The 13,311-nt window shown below is 36.4% G+C and overlaps 2 protein-coding genes across 3 annotated transcripts; one reads left to right on the top strand and one right to left on the bottom strand.

The window, feature by feature from the left end:
* Positions 1-31: 31 nt before the first annotated feature.
* gpx3 (glutathione peroxidase 3) lies at positions 32-2,940 on the bottom strand. Its single transcript, XM_055178916.2, has 6 exons — positions 2,920-2,940; positions 2,630-2,788; positions 1,766-1,916; positions 1,552-1,669; positions 774-873; positions 32-645 (listed from the first exon to the last, which is right to left on the bottom strand). Exons 1-6 carry the CDS (start codon positions 2,923-2,925, stop codon positions 430-432), a joined length of 750 nt encoding a protein of 249 aa, XP_055034891.1. The 5' UTR covers positions 2,926-2,940; the 3' UTR covers positions 32-429.
* Positions 2,941-3,648: 708 nt separating this feature from the next.
* Positions 3,649-12,266, top strand: dctn4 (dynactin 4). Of its 2 annotated transcripts, XM_055178914.2 has the most exons (14): positions 3,649-3,824; positions 4,362-4,432; positions 4,732-4,910; positions 6,298-6,341; positions 6,426-6,533; positions 7,038-7,058; positions 8,176-8,249; positions 8,347-8,459; positions 8,893-9,002; positions 9,089-9,162; positions 9,247-9,301; positions 9,676-9,783; positions 11,021-11,118; positions 11,375-12,266. In XM_055178914.2, exons 1-14 carry the CDS (start codon positions 3,690-3,692, stop codon positions 11,610-11,612), a joined length of 1,428 nt encoding a protein of 475 aa, XP_055034889.1. In that variant the 5' UTR covers positions 3,649-3,689; the 3' UTR covers positions 11,613-12,266. The 2 variants fall into 2 exon arrangements, with proteins under 2 accessions (XP_055034889.1, XP_055034890.1); XM_055178915.2 differs by lacking the exon at positions 7,038-7,058 and having other exon boundaries at positions 3,650-3,824.
* Positions 12,267-13,311: the final 1,045 nt, after the last annotated feature.

The following is a 13,311-nucleotide window of genomic DNA, read 5'->3' as shown; positions in this document are numbered from 1 at the left end:
GACCTTGACAGACATTAATCAGAGGACAACATTTTTTTTTGCATTCCATATTTATTTGCTAAACATCCAGACTGGCAGCAGCAACTTGAAGCGATCTGTTTAGGAGATGAGACGTGACTGAGGAGTCAGAGAGGAGTCTGAATGCACTAAAGATCTTCTCACTGACCTTCAGTTTCCGGTCAGGCACCACAGGGTCTGTTTTCAAGCCTTCCCTTCATTAACACACCCAATCTCCAAACCCATCCCTTCATCTGCTGCTTACCGCCTCTGGACGGACAGTTTTATTTTAATGCTCTAATCTAATTCATAGATGTTTACATTTTTAGATGTGGCCCACACATGTAATCTTACACGTTAAATGTTATCAGTTTAAGCTGGAGAAAGAGAGAGGAGAACATACTATTGAATACACTGTTATGGGTTTTATAGTTATTGGGCCTTTTGGACAATTTGACTGAAATATTTCAAGATGTCTGCTCTCACTTCAGACACATTTACTCTGGAAAACCACCTCATTATCGGCTTGCCATCTGGACCCACCAGAAACTTCTCAAAGTTCCATTTGATATCATTGATTCTGAGTGGCTGCCAGAACAGTCTGTTGGTAGGGTCACCAAAGCTGTCTCCTACAGGTGGGCAAGCATTCTGAGAGAGAGAGAAAGAGGTCACACCTTAGTCTCTGCTTGATCAAATGAAATTTTGTTGCAACGTTTTGTGTCGTCTTGTAGCATCTAATCACATTGTGTCATATTCTTTATTGAGCAATGACCAACCTTTAAAAATGTGAAAAGGGCCTGTTCATTGTTTCCGTTCACATCCCCCTTCTCAAATAACTGAAAGTTTGGAACAAATCCATTGCCTGGACGAACATGCCTATGAAGACAAGGAGAAATGTCTTTCAGCGTGGGTCTGTCTATAAGAAATATAAATCGGGAGTTTAAGCGGATAGAAAAGTGGCTTCAGATATCAGCCCAGATGAACTAAAAGAGCCTTTAGGTTTGGGATATATGATATGTGTGCAGTAATTTAAAGGAGATGATAGATGGTAATGGCACACTGCTTAAAGTTTAGACAGTCTTTAATCTTAACCATTAACTAAACTTGTTTTTGAAGAAAGCTCTTTATTTTTTATTAAAAATGGCTGATTAATTTAACTTTTGGCTTCTGAAACAGAATTGCAAGATCAGTTTTATAAACATGTCAATGTTCATGTGCATTTTATAAACAAATGCAGCATGAAGTTAAAACAACTTGATTTTGCAAGACAATTCAACCTACTATTTTAAGTCTTGACCTGTGAATAGTTGACAGAACTTATAAAAACTAGTTGTATAGTAGCATAAAATATGTCTTCATTTGCCATTGAACCATTTTAGGCTGAATGGATCCATAGGGAACCTTTAACATCTGAAGAAGCTTCTGTTTAACAAATGGTTATGTGTAGTGGACTATAAAAAGTAAATAAAAAGAAATGTCTCTTTTATGGCATCGCTATGAAGAAACCTTTAGTAAGATCTTGATTTTTAAGAGCTATTTAAAAAAGAAACATGCTTTATTGTAGGAAGAATTTCATAATTTTCTCCAGGTTCTTGTTTTCCAAATTGGTTGCAGGGAAAGCCGAGGATAGTGAATCCAACGCCTCGTAACTCCTCGTGTAGTGCATTCAGTTCTGTGCAAAAAGTAGTGAAGTCACCATGAGAGATGTGTGTAGTGTATGTATAAACGCTATTTGAGTTAACGCACATTTGTGCACAAGTATGCTTACCCAAATACTGGAAGGTAAGACCTCAGTAGGTTGCCACATTGACAATGAGGACATACTTCCCAGCATACCGAGATAATGGGATGTATTGTGTCCCATTCATTGTTTTAGCACCATAGTTGAATATGGTGTCTGTCACACCTGGGTTACAAACCTAAGACGTATATAAATAATACACATTATGCCAAACTGGAAAGCTGATTTGAGTTTTTATTACATAAACAAAACTACACAAATCTTTAAAGAATTATGTAAAAGATTATTTAAACATTGCTGTGACCTTTGTATTCTCGGCCAAAGTTGTGCAATACCCCAAACACCCCATTTATTTATGAAGATAGGCGAATGTTAAAGAAATGGTTAGAGAAAACGGAATTTGACTACAAACAGTGTAAAGAAAATTAAAGTCTTTGGTTGTGATGTACTATTTTTAGAAAACAAATGTTTGAATATTATTATTATAGCACATAGAGCTGTTTGAGAAGGCAAAGTAAATATTTACCTTTACTTGGCCTCACTAGAAGTTGGTAGGGCGTAAAAACTAAAGGGTTGCAAACATCTCTAAATATAAGAACCACACACGAATCTTTTATTATTTTTATTTTTTTCCTCTGTCCGTTTCTATGGCAACTTGTTCCACCTGCTATCGCATGATGAAAATGCGCACGTTATAGTTTATACACGTGTCCATATAGCATTGTGTTTTTACACAGATTATATTGATTTTGTATTTATTTTGAAAGATTCAATGTAACATTCAAATACTTGATAAGATTTCGTTAATAATCATTGTTTACTAATGCAATAATAATTGTTTATAGCTCACCAAACGTAGCCTATGCTTTAGTAAAATAAGAAATGATTTACCTGGGTGTTGGATAGTCCACTAACTTCATGTAGAAGACCCTGCAGAAGCAAGAGGAAGATCCAGGGGATCTTTGGGTTTTCCATAAGGGTGATGATGTGGATCTGTGGTGTCTGTCTGAATGTCGTCTCTCTCTCTCTCTGCTGCTGGAGATAAATAACCTGAGAGTGACGTAAGCAAGACAAAACATCACCAACCTCTTCTCAATAAACATTTACATTAGCACTGCTCGAACATAAATAAAAACCATCTGTATTATATAGTTTCTCGAATAGAATAATAGATTACTTAAAGTCATAATACAAAAAAGACGCTGTTATTTGCTTGATAATCAGACATCTTTCAACAACTTAGTTGCAACACTGATGTCATAAAGTCCAGAAAGAAGCTTATCTTGCATACATGCAACCACTTTCACTAAGTTCAAAATATACACAGACATCATTCACAAACATTTTTTTTAAACATTTTTATTTTATTTGATGTTTTATGAATGTTTTAATAATATCATATTCATATAGCCTATAATATATATAGTTTATCATCACAATATGTCTTTTTATAGTTAAACTACACTGTGCAGTTTTTTTCCGCTTTGTTTGTTCATTAAAAAGACAAATATAAATTGACATTAGGTTTACGTTATTATTAGGTTTACGTATGTGAGAATAAGTATGTTAATGTACAAAGACATGGGCCGTTTCTCAATCCGAAGGCTGCAGCCTTATTTTTAGTTAATCGTAAATTGTTGAAATATGCTTATGAATTCTGAATGTTATGCTTAGTAAACTTAAATAAACCTGATGACGTATGCTGTGTGCATCAAGAGGCTGCAGCTTTCGGATTCAGAAACGGCACTAGACGGATCTAAACGATGGATGACATCAAAGTATCGCGAGTGCGGTTCGAAAGTACCGTTTTTAAATTGTTCTCGCGGTACTTTGATGTCATAAGATCAGATAACATCCAAATCAGTCTGCGCAGTGCCGCAAGTTTCAAGACACTCATTGGTCAGTAGTTAATGACGTAATTCATGACTGACTAGGAGGAAGACAGACAGAAATGGCGACGCTACTGCAGCCGGACAAAGTGCTCTATCTCGTCCGAGGCGAGAAAAGGATTCGAGTCCCGCTGTCTCAGCTGTATTTTTGCCGTTATTGTAGTGAACTGCGATCGCTGGAATGCGTGTCACATGAAGTAAGTAACATGTAGTTGACAGCAATACGTGTTAGTCGTGCTGAAGCAAGCTAACGGGCTGTTGATGATACTGAACCCGCCTTTCAGTCGTTGTGGACGGTATTCTCGTCTTTTGATTGGCTAATGTACACATCTGTCATTAATTACGTGCCAACGGTGTTATTCAATTGGCTGTCTCACCGGTCAGGAAACAGTGGACCTCCCACTTTTTGTTGAATTGGATATCTTGCTAAAGCTAAATGCTAATTTAGAAAAAATAGACTCGTATTTATCATTTATTTGTACTAGATACGCTTGCATGTGAAACGTTTAATAAAGGCTTTAAAGAAGAATGCTTTGTTGTTTTTAGTATTCATGTGTTTAAAGGCGTATGACCCACCACACCCTGTCGAGACCAAAACATGCTGTAAACAATAAACGATGCTATTTCATTTAAAACCATTTCGCCTCGCCGTATCAATTAAATCTTGTGCAGAAGCATATTAGCTTGTCTTGATTTATAATGTTTGTATTGTTGTTGTTATGTCTGTTATATAGGTCGACTCCCACTTCTGTCCTAGCTGTTTGGAGAACATGCCATCAGCTGAAGCCAAGCTCAAGAAGAACAGGTGAACACACATCTGTCATAGAAAGACATTCAAAGACATTAAGAATGGTTCTTAGAATTAACCATTATTTTCCTTACAATATGAAAAGCCCTTTACCTTTCTAGCCAAAAATGGTTATATGGTATTGTGAAGCACCTTTGTTTTTAAATGTGTATATATCTAAATAATCCCTGGAGATTATATGCCATTTTACATGTTTGCACAGCCACTTACGTTATTTCATGTTCCATGTAGATTTAAAATTACATTAAGGAAAATGTTTTCCAGCTCTTATAAAAAATATAATATATGGATTTCAGGTGTGCCAATTGTTTTGACTGTCCATGTTGTATGCACACCCTCTCTACACGAGCCACCAACATCCCAGCACCACTGCCTGATGACCCAACCAAAACCACTATGAAGAAGGCATATTACTTGGCATGTGGGTTTTGTCGCTGGACCTCAAGAGATGTAGGGATGGCCGACAAATCTGTTGGTGAGTATTGGTGCATGTACTATTAGACATGTCACATATGAGTCGAAAAAATAAGTCGGAATGAGCAAATTCTCAAAAATGTTGACATCAATGTATGATTTGTTGGAATTTGACAAAAAATGACAGAGCTACATGTGCTTGAAGTTGACAAAGTAAGGAAAGTCAATTTAGAGAAAAATCCTGATAAAGATTTTTTAAGGTTTAGAAACAAAATCCCCACATCCATACCTTAAAATCACTGATAAAACTAATAGATATAACACATAAAGTCAAAAACAATATCTATAGGAAAAATATATGTCAACTTTTTTCTTTCTTTTATTGTTTGATTGACATTGAGACTAACCGCTTTAAGATCTACTGTATAATGCAAGGATTAAATATAATGTTAAACATCAGATATTTCTCCCCAACAGTTAACCAAACATTCACTTAAGACATAACGGATTATATCTGCGTGAATTCTGTAATTCTGTGTGTATATATCGGGGTCATGCACAAGTGGATTGGGATGCATCTTTGTATTAGATTAAGGATTTAGGGCGGCACATCTCTGAGAAAACATACAAATAAAGATCATTTTAGATGTTTAATGACTATTAAGAGCATTGAGATCGCTAGACGAGGGCTTAACGTACTTTTAAAAAGCTTATTTTTGGCCAAAATCTACATTTTATACTTTCTTTTGCCTCTTGTTTAAAATTACACTGTACGTTCTGCCAGCAAGGGTCACATATATTCTAGTGGTGTACTAAAGCGGTAAATGTACTTGTTGTGCACTATATTATATACTATTTTAAGTCATAGTTCACCCAAAAATAAAACTTCCCTTATACTGTATCTTGTTGTGTTGTTTTAAAGGGGCCATGGCATGAAATTTTTCTATGTTTAAGTGCTATAATTGGTTCCCCAGTGCTTCTATCAACCTAGAAAAGGTGAAAAAGATCAACCCAGTAACTTAGTTTTGATAAACCATTTTCTACAAGCACATGAAAAAATAGGTCGTTGAAATTTGGCTCTCCTTATGATGTCATAAGGAGCTCTTATTATAATAATACCACTGCACTGCACTATCCAACCACAGCACTGCCATTTAGTGCAGAGGAAAGCACAATTGCAACAAACCACCATCATTATGATCAGTGTTTGCACTTCATCAGCTCATTTGCATTTTAAACAACACACCCAAAATGTTTTTGCACACACCTACAAAGTGGCAATTTTAACTTGCTATAATAAATGATCTATATGGTATTTTGTGCTAAAACTTCACATATGTGCTCTGGGGACACCAAAGATTTATTTGACATCTTAAAAAAGTCTTGTGCCATGGCCCCTTTAAATGTCTATTTACTAATAATAACTTGTCTTTAATTTTGGACTTTAGCCAGTGGAGGATGGCAGGAACCTGAGAACCCTCATGCTCAAAGGGTATGTAGACAACCATCTTCTCTCCTAAAATGATTCAATTTTGCGTTGGCCTTTAACAAGTGAGATGATGTGTTGTTTTATCAGATCAACAAGTTGATCGAGTATTATCAGCAGCTGGCCCAGAGAGAAAAACTGGAGAAAGATAGGAAGAAGCTGGCGAGAAGACGCCTCTTCATGCCTCAGGCATTCTCGGTACACACGTGTCTATAAACAACCTGCCACACTTAACTAACATGATTGCAGCTAGTAAGAGGAAGCCATCTAAAGTCCTTGCATTTAAAAGAGCGAAAAACCAACACTAAATTACTGCATATTTCCATTATTTTCATTTTAAATAAAGTTTCTAATGAATAATACATTTGATATAATACATAATTTTGACTGACTTGCGCATTTCTTTGCACATGCATTAACGCTGACTAATGTCTAATTTCAACAGGGTCTGAAATGTGACTTTGTATATAATGAGGATCTATTTAAGATTTGATATGTTTGTCATTGTATTTGTGTAATGATTCACATGGTTCATTTCTAACCCTGTAATATAAGATGGCATTATTAACACTTTCAGCTGCATGTCTTAAAACACTGAAGATGTATGTTTGCTTGAATGCACTTGTTTCACTTTGATTCTTTCTCTCCTTTTATCTTTGCCTGTGCACGCTGATATTTTTGATATTTTATACCCCTCTCCAGCAACACACTATTCACGTGGTGGTGAGTGGTATTTTCCCCACATTTCTTACTGTTACACTTTGCATTCAACTTGATTTGATCTTTTATTTGGCACCCGCAGTCCTCTTATCAGTTCAGCATGTTCTGTTCATAAATGACTTTACTGATCACATGAGCTTCACTGCCGCTACTTACAAATCTCTTCACAATTGGAGTCTTTGTGTTGGCAGAGATATAATAAGACAAACACAAGTTATATTTAAAGTCTTCTGGTTGGGCTGATATGATGAATGAGACTTGAAGTTTAGCTGTTGTTGACGTTCATTCCGAGCATCTTAATTATTTGCAAGATGTGAACAACACTTGTCCAGAAGCACCTCCTGTTGTTTTTAATTTTTTTTTAGTTCACATTTATTTTACATTCATGATTCAGTTCTAAATTGTCTGTTGGTTGTATTTTGTTCTAATATTAATCTTTTGTTCAGTGTTAAAAAAAACTATAACAGGAAGTACTTCTGGATCAGTGTTGTTCACATCTTGCAAAATGGTTTATATAGATGTCAGAGATTTTTTTAGATTTGACAGGTTGTGCTTAAGCCCTGTTAACAGTACATCAAACACCATTACAGTGTCAGTACACAGATGGACATTAACTCTTTCCCCGCCAGTTTTTTTTTAAGCTAACAGCCAGCGCCAGCATATTTTTTTAATAACATTTTTTTCTTTAAATATATAAACATACAAGTTATCAAATGAAAGAAGAGACCCAAACAAAAAAAACTTTTCATCCTGTCTTCATTTGCTCTCTTTTTATCACCTCTCAAATATGGGTAGGTTTCTTCAAAAATACCAAATTTTAAGCAAACAGCTGAGATAATTGCATTTTTGTGAAGGACTTTTGTTAGAGATCAGATTCAGATCGATGATCAAAACATACACGTAGTTTTAACTGTTTTTGGATCAGTGGATGCTTCAGTGTTTTATAAGTTGTGTAAGAGTGACACCTATTGGATAATAATGGAAATATGGATTACCGTAAAAACTCGTCGTTGGCAGGGAAGCCTTTTTTCTTAATTGATGAAATGGCAGGGAAAGAGTTAACATGACCTTAATTCCTAAAAAATCCCTGAACTGATTTGGTTGTATTTTTGTCTGAAAGGATAAGTATGGCCTGGGAACTCGACTACAGAGGCAGAGATCTGGCGCCCCGGTCAGTGCTCTCTACGGCCTCTCGTAAGTGTCACGCTTGGGTTATGATGAATAAATGGTTCAGAAATATTTTGAGAACCAAGAACTTTGGATTGATTGTTCATGTTTTTTGCTTTATTAGACTAAAAGAGGGAGAGGATCAAAAAGAGATCAGTATAGAGACAGCACAGGCACTGGATGAGGTCGAGCCGCTCCCTGAAGATTATTACACCCGACCTGTTAATCTCCCTGAAGGTTTGTCTCATATCTGATGATGAAGTTATTTTGCATGTTCAGTCCTTTATTTGCTTTGAAAAGCCGAACACAAATGAACACAGTGTCGTAGAGAGCCGTACAGTTCAGGGTTATTCTTACAAATCTGTCATCCTGCCCAGTTCCTTAACCACAGGGCTACCACCCAAATACCCATGAGTACACGTAAAGTTTTTAAACTTTAGCTTTGAAAGCAAAACATCACATAACCTCAGATATTTTTTTATGACTAGGGTTGGGCATCGTTTCAAATTTATTGATTCCAATTCATTTTATAAAAAGGATCTGATTTCAGAATTGGAATTGAAATTCGATTCCCACCCCTATTCATGCTTCTGATAGGTTTTTATTGTATTCATTGACTGATTAGTGTGTGTAATGTGGTAAATCTGTATATTTATTTATTGAAACACAGTGACGACGCTTGGCCAGAGGCTGTTACAGCCGGATTTTCAGCCTGCGGGAGCTTCGCAGCTTCATCCCAGACACAAACATCTACTCATTAAACGCTCTCTGCGCTGCAGGGTCTGTTCAAACATCCAAACTATTCACACAAACACTTGTTAAAAACGAATCTATGCTACATTTACTGCATTTACTTTTCATTTTAGAAATGTGAGCACAACCTGAGTAAACCAGAGTTTAATCCAATCTCCATAAAGTTCAAAATCCAGCTGGTGGCTGTGTAAGTGATGTGTTTGTGTACGACGTGTTATTTGTTTTTCTGTGAGGTTTGATTGACTGAAAGTGATCTTGTTTTGCCTCACAGGAGCTACATTCCTGAAGTAAGAATCATGTCCATTCCAAACCTGCGACATATGAAGGTAAAATCTGTTCATCTAAACAATATAGATTCAAGTGTTGTTTCTGGTTTAAAAGAAATAAAAAACTGCTTCAAATGATTTGACTTGGGTCGTTCTCAAACTTTTTTTGGCGTGCCCCCCCTTGTGTATGTTGCATCTCTTCGTGGCACCCCAAAAAGAAAAATTATGACATAAAACTTTCTAAAACTTAAAATTTGAATTAAACGAAACAGTTATACAACGTAGTTCTGTTGGTTATTAGACTTATTTTTCTGAGGTTTAATTACACAAAATATGCCCCCTGGCACCATCTTACACCCCCTCAGTTTGAGAAGCACTGCCTCTAAATCTTGTTTGTAGACCTATTAATGATTTTTGGATGTTCTTTGAAACAGGAGAGTCAGGTTCTACTGACTTTGACTAACCCGGTTGAAAACATCACCCATGTGTCCCTGTACACCTGTGATGAGGCTGATCCAGATGATATAAACAGCACTGCAAAGGTACTTCTACCTTAGCCTACTTAATCAAAAGATGTCTGCACCGCCACTAGGCATGGGCCGGTTACCGGTTACCGGTTTCAAGGTATACCGAGGTTTTAAACAGTGAAGGTTTCAAAACCACTAAAATGTTCTGTGATACCGTCTACAAGGTATGAGCTGTTTAAAAGTATATTATAATTTAAAGGCTTTATTTTTACCTGGCATTTGTAAATAACACATTTTAGTGTTGCAATGGCAATACAGCAACATCGTAAAACCATGGTATTTTTGCTAAAGTTTATCATACCGCCAGAATCTTATACCGGCCCATGCCTAACCAATCTGTAGTGTTTGTGTCTATTGGTTATGTTTTACTGATTTGTGCTGTGCCCCCAAATTAAGATATAGAGGGACACACTTTTTTTTTAAATCAGATTTTCAAAATGTGAGAGAGCACAAACATGATGAAAAAGTGTGGGTTTTTGTCACACAACAAGATTTTTAATATCGTAAATATTCAACATATCAATCGATGCGGCCCCGCTGTGCTTCTGAGCAGATTTAGACACTCTTATCACACCGGACACCACAGGAAAATCAGATAAGATAAACGCTTCAACAATGAAGACGATCAGGACTTTATCTTGGATTGTCGTAAGGGTTAGAATCGGCCCAAATTCAGCCTGATTATTTTTTGGGTGTACCGGGCTTAAAGGGGCCATGGCACAAGACTTTTTTTAAGATGTCAAATTAATCTTTTGTGTCCCCAGAGCACATATGTGAAGTTTTAGCTCAAAATACCATATAAATAATTTATTATAACATGTTAAAATTGACACTTTGTAGGTGTGTGCAAAAATTAGCTGTTTTGGGTGTGTCCTTTAAAATGCAAATGAGCTGATGAAAGTCAAACACTGATCACAATGATGGTGGTTTGTTGCAATTAAAACTCAATTGTGCTTTTCTCTGCACTAAATGGCAGTGCTGTGGTTGGATAGTGCAGATTAAGGGGTGGTATTACTTTTTTCATGTGCTTGTAGAGAATGGTTTACCAAAACTAAGTTAGTGGGTTGATCTTTATCACATTTTCTAGGTTGATAGAAGCACTGGGGACCCAATCATAACACTTAAACATGGAAAAAGTCAGATTTTCATGCCATGGCCCCTTTAAGGAAACTAAAATGTGTCGCCAAACCATCTTATGTCACTGCTTTCTTCCAATCACATTGGAGAACCCTAACTCACTGCTGTATTATAGGTGCTGGTGCCCAAAAAAGAGTTGGTCCTGGCAGGGAAAGATGCTGCTGCTGAGTATGATGAACTGGCAGAACCTCAGGACTTTCAAGATGACCCAGAGTAAGAAACAACTCTCATCTGCTGATGGATACTGACAGACATTGATAGCTTGTCAATAACTGAAAGATGAAACTGCTGTAAGGCAACTGCTGATAAAAGGATTGACATTAAAATTTTAAATGATCCTTTTACAGTCAGTACCGAGATTTTATGTGGGCTGAATATAAATAGTGGTAACACTTCTGAAACTTTTTCCAGTGTAAGCAAACATCAGTTCTTCTGATATCATTTGTTGATTCTTGTTTGGTGTCTTTAGTGTTGTGGCCTTCAGGAAGTCCAATAAGATCGGCTTCTTCATTAAAGTGATTCCACAGAAGGAAGAGGGAGACGTCACCGTGGCCTTTAAACTCCGGCATGACTTCAGGAACCTCGCTGCTCCCATCAGACCCACAGAGGATGGAGAGCCCACCAGTGAGGTCATCTGGCTTACACACCATGTAGAACTTAGTTTGGGCCCGCTGGCAACTCGAGAACATGACACATACATACACTAGAACACACACACACCTACACTAACATCAACACACACACACTGTTGAGCAGGCTTAGTAATATAATGTGTATAATATAACACAACACCCACAAACTTCTGTTTTACTCATGAAGATGATTCTTGTCCTGATGAAGTGACTGTAAGTTTCAGATACACGCACACACACACACACACACACACACACACACACACACACACACACGCACACACACGCACACGTACATCACTTCCAGGAACAGATAGTCACCAGTACACACACTACACCACCCACACATACCTTTAGAAGTGCTGTACGTCTCTTCCTAGCGCCCCCTGTTGACATATTTAAACGCATGCGGTCACACGTGACATAACTGCTTACTGCTTAATATTTCACAACATAAAGTCCAGTTTTACAGAGTTCTAGGTGTCAGTGTTAATACAACATGTGAAATAATGCTTTATCTAGTTGCTGTGTTAATTTAATATTTTTTATTTGCAGTAAAACAAGCTTGCACTTAAGTTAGTCATCCAGACAAAGTCACTGGTTGTGAAAGATAATGCAAGAGCATTCAACAATAATCAGATAGCTGGAAATCCTGATCTAGTTTGTTATATGGTCGTCAAAAAATGTGGTTGTCTACTCTTAGCCAATAAAATATATACAAAGTCATCATATCTGGGTGTTTTGTCAGTATTTTCCACTGAAATATAACAATCATCACTCGTGTATTTAACTATTACTTCATCATTGTCAATGCTGTAACTACCAAAAGAATTGATGGCACCATAGTGATTTAAAGGTGCAGTAGAATGTAAAACTGTATTTACTGTAGGTATAGATGAATAATAAGAGTCGTGAACATGGTAATGACATATCATGATCCTTAAACACGATTGTTTCCTCCTCCTTATGTAAACTTCATGCATACAAAAGAACGCTGGAAAACAGACCAATATCAACATAACACCAACTTTGACGTTACAGTTCAGATATACACCACAAAATTAAATTAATTACAATGTTGTTACAATGATAAAAACAGAGTTGTGACTGATGAGTTAGCGTTATATGCTAGGTAATGTTATATGCTAGTTAATGTTATATGCTAGTGCTTAGCCTGTTATACTATTGACGTTACAGTTACGTTTTGCAGGTCCATACTGAAAAAACACAAACTTACCACTCAGAAACGTCCATTAACAATCTCCAAACAATTGATTATTCCTCAAAATCTGTATCTTCATCTGATACATACTCAAACATAAGATCTGTTTACACACACACACAGAGCTACTGAAGGAGAAACAGCCAATCAGAGCAGAGCTCAACATTATTATTATTCACGGCCCTTTCAAATAAGGTAATAATTAGGGCTGTCACAATAATTAAATAATCGTCTCATCGCGATTGTTTGTCCTCATCGCAACGATTTCAGATCACCGCAATGATTGCACATATCTCTAAAAAGAAATGCTGCGAAACTTTGATAAGCAGTATGAACTATTATCATTAAATAATTACTTTTAAATATGTGTTATGTGTATTAATATTCACTGCTAGGTAAACCTGGCAAAAGATTTAATTAAAATAATCACAACAATGTGTAAAAATTTTTAATGAACAAACAAAATGTATGAGAATTAAAGGAACATTATGTAAGAAATGTATATCAATTAATCATAAAATGGCCCTGATATGTCACTAGACATTAAGAAAT

The sequence above is a fragment of the Misgurnus anguillicaudatus genome, chromosome 16 (assembly GCF_027580225.2).
Source record: "Misgurnus anguillicaudatus chromosome 16, ASM2758022v2, whole genome shotgun sequence".
In the NCBI taxonomy this organism is placed as follows: domain Eukaryota; kingdom Metazoa; phylum Chordata; class Actinopteri; order Cypriniformes; family Cobitidae; genus Misgurnus; species Misgurnus anguillicaudatus.
This window is presented reverse-complemented; position numbering and strand designations above follow the sequence as displayed.

Coding starts and splice junctions, on each gene's coding strand:
- dctn4 (XM_055178914.2), top strand. CDS start 3,690: ATGGCGACGCTACTGCAGCCGGACAAAGTGCTCTATCTCGTCCGAGGC. Junction 6,534..7,037: donor TCATGCCTCAGGCATTCTCG/GTACACACGTGT, acceptor ACCCCTCTCCAG/CAACACACTATTCACGTGGT. Junction 9,784..11,020: donor ATATAAACAGCACTGCAAAG/GTACTTCTACCT, acceptor GCTGTATTATAG/GTGCTGGTGCCCAAAAAAGA.